General features: G+C 37.8%; 1 protein-coding gene across 1 annotated transcript; it reads right to left on the bottom strand.

Moving 5' to 3' along the window:
- Positions 1-869: 869 nt before the first annotated feature.
- On the bottom strand, positions 870-7,165 carry G6PC2 (glucose-6-phosphatase catalytic subunit 2). Its single transcript, XM_032880278.1, has 5 exons — positions 6,948-7,165; positions 6,274-6,383; positions 4,264-4,378; positions 2,155-2,270; positions 870-1,381 (listed from the first exon to the last, which is right to left on the bottom strand). The coding sequence occupies exons 1-5, from the start codon at positions 7,163-7,165 to the stop codon at positions 870-872; spliced, it is 1,071 nt and encodes a 356-aa protein (XP_032736169.1).
- Positions 7,166-7,673: the final 508 nt, after the last annotated feature.

Here is a 7,673-nt window from a genome sequence, read left to right as displayed (position 1 = left end):
ACTGTAAAACAGATACTGGAACTTAAGCAGAAGCTCAAGTTCAGACAGTAACCTGACCTGTTTCTCCTGGATATGTAACCATATCTAGAGCCATTACTGACCCCATCAGCACCCTGCACGGGGTAAGTCAAACAGGATGTGGGTTTTTAATGACATTTCTGGAAAAACAGCTGATTTACATGGCAATCATCACAGAAGGATTCACTCTTAACAGATTTTTACTTTTTAAAAATGAAGAAACAAAAACACATGATGGAAATACACATGAGAAAACTCGGGTTCTACTTCCTGTTCTGACAATGGTGTGACAACAGCCAGTGTTTTCACAACGGGATGAAACTCCCTCTCCTTATCTGAAAACTGAGGGGATTGGATTTGATGGGGGCTCCCACTAAAATGCCCACAGGAGCCATAAGTGGCCTGACCTTCCTATGATGAAGGTAACTGACACTGAGGCTCTTGTTGGGACTGTGAGAAAATGGAGAATGCTGCTTCTTACTGGTGCAATTGGTCAGCAATGATAGATTGTTTCTAGGTGGGAATGCAGACCCTGAAGTGTCATATTGTCTGATGTGTCAAAAAAATACAGAAATTCAGAATTTTATGTCAAATATTCTGGTTTTCAAACCAGACAATAATATTTATGTCAAATATTCTGGTTGGCAAATAATTTAAAATGGGGTTGTGGGGGAGACCACAGTGAAGGCCAAACTAAGCATAGGTACGATGGGATGGGCCATGCGGCCTGTGTCCGCCATTTTGTGACCTCTGTTTGGAAGCCTCCTGCCTGCCACTGCTCTGTGGTTCTGCTGTAGGATGGAGGAGGAGCGTCGTGCTGGGACCGCAGAGCACTAAGCCCCTGCACAGCTCTAATTAATCTTCTTTTCACTTGGTTTCATTAACACATGAATACAGTAGGGAATCAGAGCGACCACAGTCAGTGGGATTGATGCACTTTTACAGAAAGACAGGATGTAAAATAAATGTTCTGCATGAGTGGGGATCTTGACGAAATGGTAGAGCTGCAGTGTGATCAACGAGGCCACGGCACAGAGCAGCCGGAAGCTCAGCTTGTAGCCATTTTCCCCTCGGCAGCTCCTAAAGAACATCTCTGAGTTGATCGCAAAGCCCAAGCCAAAGAGCACCCCAAGATTCCTCACGAGTCCAGCGAAAGGCGTGGTGTCAATGTGGATCCAGTCAGGGTTGGCACACCATTTCTTGGCTATGGGCAGAGACCACAGCAGGTCAATGTCAAGCAGTCTGAGAAGCAGGTAAAAGCCGAGGGCAAACAGAAAAAGGAAGAGATTGGTCTTCAGATAGGTGCTCAAGGTGGCGGTTTGGATGCCTGGGGTGTGTTCAAAGGCCTCCGCCACAAGCATGCCTGGGGATTAGAAAGAGACACTGAAGACCACCATGTGCCCTTGAGCCCCTCGGGAATCATTCCTCTCTGTATTAAAGAATTCACCATCATGTTCATGATCAAAGGCTTTTAGACGTCTAGACCCTATTCATTTTCCAAAGCCCTTTCCCTAGGCAATAGCTAAAATACCTGCCCCATGCTCTTTACACCATCCATGTTAGCACAAGTGAATCTTTCAGGAGTCTGTGGCACTGGGTGGCAAACACTTGATAGGCAGAGCACTGATCTAGGTGCTTGCAATTAATATTTCAATTGCCAAAGCCAGTTAACTAGAGAACCTTTGAAAGGTGTGTGGGGTTGAATGGTGGAAACTCAATCATGGAGAATGCTGCTGCTTCAAGAATACAAAGCAGCTGCTCAATGAAGTCCCTGGTCATGTAATAATCACTTCAGGTGTATTGAAGAGAGTGGCATGGCGTACAGCCTGGAGGGCCATTATGAAGTCCCCCAAACCAAGACACAAGCCCCCTGTCTGGGCTGATAGCTTGGGAGATGGACATGGTGCTAGCCACACTTCAGAGAACCCCATCTCACCGAATGAAACCGTGCACATCGTGCACATGGAGATTTGAGAGGTGTACTGAACCGCTTTGCTCCCAGGGCAGCATTTGGTATCAGCGGTTTGACAGAGACCTGAGACCAGGGTACCGACTCCTAGGGAGAATCTGATGACATAAAACAAATGACACTAAATCTTTCCAATGACACAACTCAAGGTAAGTGATTATATTTACCACCAAATACTCCAAGAATAACTTGATGAGGAAAATGTGTTGCTATGAATACTCTGGAGATGCAGACACTGATTTGAATCAACCAAAAAAGACTCCAAAGAAACGACCAGGTCAGTCTACGATGAAAGAATATATATAAACGTAAAAAGCAAAGAAATTGTATCACTCGTAAAACTAAGGGGGTGACACCAGATGATCTTTCTCAGAGGGATCCATCTAACTGTGTCATAACATTATGATTCTAGAGTCGGTCTTTTTCCCCCCAGAATGTTTTCATGTGCTCCTTAGGAATTTAAAAGCTTTAACAGAGGTTTCTACATATAGCAATGCATTAAGCTTAACCAGTGCAATATCCTGAGATTTTAATAAGTGCTATAAAAAGAAACTAATTTGACATCTTGATAACTATTTTAATGGAGTATGTGCAATTCAAATTTGGGGGAATTACTAATACCTAGAATAACCTAGAATGGATCATATACATTTTTACTCTCTGTTGTATGGGTTTACTCTTTTCTGTCTCAAGAAAACTCACTGGAGAGGCAGCTACTACTCTGATGAAAATAACATAAGCATTTCATCAAGGGCAAATTTTCATTGGGTTTAATTTTATAGATGCTCAAGAGTCCCGATTCTTTGTTTTTTGACATACAGAAAATGAGACTAGGAAATTGACTTAGACATTATATACTTTTGATTAGAAGCAGCAATTTTCAAAAAAGTTTACAAAAATACTGTAGTCCAAGCTCATAATTTTAATAAAGATTTAGCAATATTCAGTTATAAGAATGCTTGGAGTTCTGCTGCTGAATGTTTGTTCCTGATAACTGGACCAAACTGGTTATTGAAAAACTAAGAAATAGAAAGAAATGAGACTTTCCAAGAAGAAGTAAACAGAAGTTATCCTTATGGAAGAAGAACAAACAGGGATTTGGTTATATTAAGATAAGGAGTAGGCACTCAATAAATATTGATGGAAGAAAGGAAATGTTGCAGTTATAAAAACCAAAAGGGAATTATAGAATTAAAAAAAAAAAGAAACAAACATTTCTCAAGGTCTGGAAGATTGAGGAAGAAATGCACTATAGGGAAAAGGTGAGGCTTATTTAGATTCTCTTTTGAAAACCTGTCCATAGATAGAAAATATTAATTTCTTTAAATTATAGCTTCTGAGTTGCTGTTTGGGGTTGGATAACGAACATATTAAGGTGTACAGGTTGTGGTCTCATTAGAATAAACTTAGAAAATATCCAAATTTCTTTGGTGGTTTCTTATATTGTCCAATACTACTCTAAAAAGTAGAATATGTGATGGATCTTGGAAATTTTTTTTTTAATTTTAGAAGAACTTTAATGTAATGGTATATGTTATAGTATTTTTTAAGAAATTAACTGACAAATCTTATCTTGGTAGCCTAATAATGTATGATTAAAGTGGTGCTCAGAATTGTTTTAATGATAGTTAAGTACTTCAGGAGAAAAGAGAAGGAAATATCCCAATTCCTATAAGAATTTTGAATAATCTAATATTAAAATTCCGGGTCTCTCTAAACACTATGACTCTACTAACATTAAGTCTACTAAGATTCACATTTAAGTTTGCCTTTAGAATGCTTTTAATTAAAAAGGCTGTATAGTCTTTAAAGCTAGAATATATGTTATTGATGTCAAAAACATTGGCTATTCAAAGAAGGAAACATAATTTTTCTAAGCCGATACATTCAAGGGGAATTATGAGTCCCAAACTTCTCATTAATTTTAGAAGAGGGAATATGCATGCAAAAATACTTCCTTATATAATTTTAAATGACTTATTTATGAGCTACCAAAATGATTATTGTGTTATGGAAACCTAAAGGCACTTCCGGCGAGTCATTAATCAATTAAACATTTCCAACCTTATAATGTGGCAACAGCTCTGAGCTAATGAGGGCATTATCTTAAAGCAAACTATTAACTTTCTATTCATTTTGTTTTTTGGCTATGATCGAAGAGAATAAGCACATTTCAACAACTAAAAATATGCCAAAGTAAATTTTTAAAAGTCTTTCTGTATTCAAGACTTTCTGTTTGCACATTCCAGTGGCACAGAAACTTGAGCAAAGCTGACCTGTATGGGTACATGGTCAACGACTTGTCCATCCGACCGACAGTGTGGCCCAGGGCAGCTGTTATCATGACGTACCAGACACACGATGAGCCCATTGCATGGCCGGATGGGCTTCCTGCAACAACAAAGTGCTAATCCGTTTGAAAGGTGGTTAATAGAGTATTGGTATCAGAAATAGTAGAGTATTAGCCATGAAAATGACACAGAACTCAGGAAAAAACCACAGGCTACATATAATGTTTAGAAACAGGTAGAAATAAAAGAAATCGAGTCAAACGGAGCCTCGAAACACTTTCAAGAAACATTTTTTCAGATTTTTTCAAGTTCATCACAATCCCAGAAATCAAAATGTTCAAGGCTAATTAAGAACATGGGCTGTTGCACCGAAATCTGCCCCAGCCCTCCATGTCTTTCATGCCAATCTTATGATTGATGAGAAAATTAAAGTACTTGCATTGGACCCTGAATCAGTTCATTTTCCTTGGGCTGGAAAATCAGACATCTGAACGGTACCATTACTATGTTCTGCTTTACCAACTGACTTACAAAGGACTGCCATGTTCTAGCGGCTACCTCTGGGTCTACCTTGTGCCTGGTCATTGCGACAGGTGTCTTTGTCATTAAATGGATGAGGGAAGCTGTAAAGGGCATCAATCCTGACAGAAGCCTGGCAGCCTTTCTATTTCCAGAATGTCTTTCCCATGCTGCTTAATTAAAAAAAAAAAAATCATTTGCTTTGATGCTCACCATGAGTTTTTACCAAGTGGAGATCTATTCAGATTAAGCACCACTCTTTTTTTGAAAAACACTATGTTAAACAAAGACAACCTATTCCTTATAGACCAAGTTCTTTTAAAGTTATATCTTATACAGGATTTTTCAGAGCCTATTATATCCTTACATGAGTTGTAAATCTTTAGGGAGTGAAGATAGAATACAATCTCTTTCTCTCTTTTTTTTTCTCCAGAAAATGTCTTATGAGGTAGAACACCCTGGGAAGTGCTGGGATAAACCAAAGTAGCATTTCAGTTGTCTCAAAGGTTATCCATCCATCCATCCATCCATCCCACAGTGGTTTCACAAGGATAAAGTACACAGCACCCCTGTCCTGATGGGACAGCCTATTAAGGGAGCCATATATATGTGAAGAATTAATTATAGTATGGTGAGATAAATAATATAACAGATAGGTGTATAGTTTTATGGGAGCAAGAAAGAAATAAATTCAGAGAACTCATTAGAAACTTACATATTCAGTATATTAAGTATTAGTTTCAAGATGTCAAATGGCAAGAATTTTTTGCTATGTAACAAACTGTGCTAAGGTACAATACACATTCTCATAAATTAAAGTTTCATAAATTAAAGTATGAAAATAAATTTTCATACATATATATGTATTTAAAAACATTTTCATAATCTTATCAACTTTCATAGTATAGATTTTACACTCATACAGAATCTTAACTTATAAAAGGAAGTGGCCCAAGAAGTCTACTTATATGTTATATAAGCAAGAAAAAAAAAAGACGTTTGAAAGAAAAAAATTCTGAGATTAGGAACAATGTCTACCGGCAATAGTAAAACCAGGAAGTTCTTACCTCATTCATGACACTCTCAGAAGATCCATAATAACTTTGAAAGTTGCTCAGTCACAGATAAATCAACATTTCTAGGATTTTAATACAGTTCTTTGCAAATTTCTTCTAGCTAACTGTTTTTGTTTGTTTTAGAATCAAACCATTACATTCTTCCAAGAAATAAATGCAAAATATAAAATCGTTTGGAAAGTAGTCCCTGATTTACCCTTTTACATATAACAGAATGGTCATTCATAAAACTTCTTGCCTTTTCATTAGCAATTTTTATGCTTATGAACTTTTAGCATCCTCACTCATGACATTTTCTTTAATACCCTATATAATATCATATAGCAGGTAGGTAATAACCACACATAATGACTCTCTGTTGGAATATCTTTAGTAACTCGAGGCTGCTGTAATTGCTTACCTGGACCTGTTTCACATGTAGTGGGGAACTGTTCAAGGCACGGACTCGAGTGATTTGGGTAAATCTGAGTTTCTTGGACCCACCAGTAAGGCCGATGACCAAACAATATCCTGTATTTAAAGAAATATAAATATGCATACACATTTAAACACACAACTATTGCTTAACTGGGAATAGTGATCTCTCCTATAAAAATGAGTCAAGCAGAGGGTTGACAGGGAAAGCTCATGATTAAGAGACTTTGGGTTCTGGTATGTCTCTTATTATAGAGGATGACACAGTCACTTGGAGTTTTTGGCATCCTAGTATCCAATAAAAAGAGCGACTTTTTTCCTTGTAGGGAAACTTCTGTGGATGTTTTCGATTCTTAGACTGGGGATATCCAAGTGGTTCCTAGAATTATCAGTCCTTTCATTATGGTGCTGCTCATTTAATTAACTTCTTATTTAATCACAGCATATGTTTTATAGGGTTTGGAATTTACTGATAAGTCAGATAAAGTATACATTTCTATGCTTTCTGTAAGTTCGATTTATGAATAAGTGTTTCAAGTTAACTGACATGTTTGAAAGATTTTCCAAGTAAAACTACACACATCTGAAATGTGATCATTAAGCCAAAGCCACAAATTTAAGAACAAACTTTACACAAAATAAAACAAATAGAAGGCTTACCATTTAAAAATAAGATTGAACCAATCCCCAATGACTGCCACCCATATCATCTTGGTTCCAACTGTCTGATTAAGTTGAAACCAAAGTGGAAAATAAATAGAAAAGATATTCCGGGGATCACCAACATTGGACATAAAATTTAGAAAATTGTAGTAAGCTCGATAGTCTTTCTGCAAATGCTGAATAGCGAGCACTCCATTCCTATGAAGGAAATCCATCTTGAAATAGAGTCAGTTCTAAACACAGAGCAATTGGAGCTGAACTGCCCTGAGTGCCACCGTTTTTATACGTTATGTTCATGGTGGGTCTGGCCATTACCACAACATGTGATGCTGACCATCTGTGAGAGGGCACTTCAGCCCTCCTCTGCCGGAAAGCTCATCTGTTGATGATTTTAACTGGTGCCAAAGAGGTGAAGTACATGCTGATCTGTGGCAAGTCGAGGGGAAATTTAGGTAGAGACACGGTGAATTTCTTATGCAGCCTCCCTTTGTGTGTACAGTTGGCTCATGTTTGCTTGAAATTTGTTGCACACTTCATTTCCTTCAAGGGCAGAGACATTGGCAATTTCTATGCTTTGCTAGAAGACTACACAAATAATTACTGCATGTCAAATAGCCCTTAAAGCCATGCATTTTAATTTAAAATAGACTGTGGCTTTTTGACTATTTTATTGGGTCTTTGAGGAAAACGGATGAGTAAACATCTGGGCATGAAAAATGTATG

This window comes from Lontra canadensis, unplaced genomic scaffold, assembly GCF_010015895.1.
Source record: "Lontra canadensis isolate GAN:19392208 unplaced genomic scaffold, GSC_riverotter_1.0 scaffold69, whole genome shotgun sequence".
NCBI lineage: Eukaryota > Metazoa > Chordata > Mammalia > Carnivora > Mustelidae > Lontra > Lontra canadensis.
Note: the sequence above shows the minus strand (reverse complement) of the source record. Positions and strands in the feature narration are given on the sequence as shown.

Bases quoted from the DNA above. Each gene is read 5' to 3' on its own strand.
- G6PC2 (XM_032880278.1), bottom strand. From the start codon at position 7,165: ATGGATTTCCTTCATAGGAATGGAGTGCTCGCTATTCAGCATTTGCAG. The intron at 6,384-6,947 runs GTAAGCCTTCTA...CTTTAAATACAG, and splicing joins TTCAATCTTATTTTTAAATG to GATATTGTTTGGTCATCGGC. The intron at 4,379-6,273 runs GTAAGCAATTAC...TTGTTGTTGCAG, and splicing joins TACATGTGAAACAGGTCCAG to GAAGCCCATCCGGCCATGCA.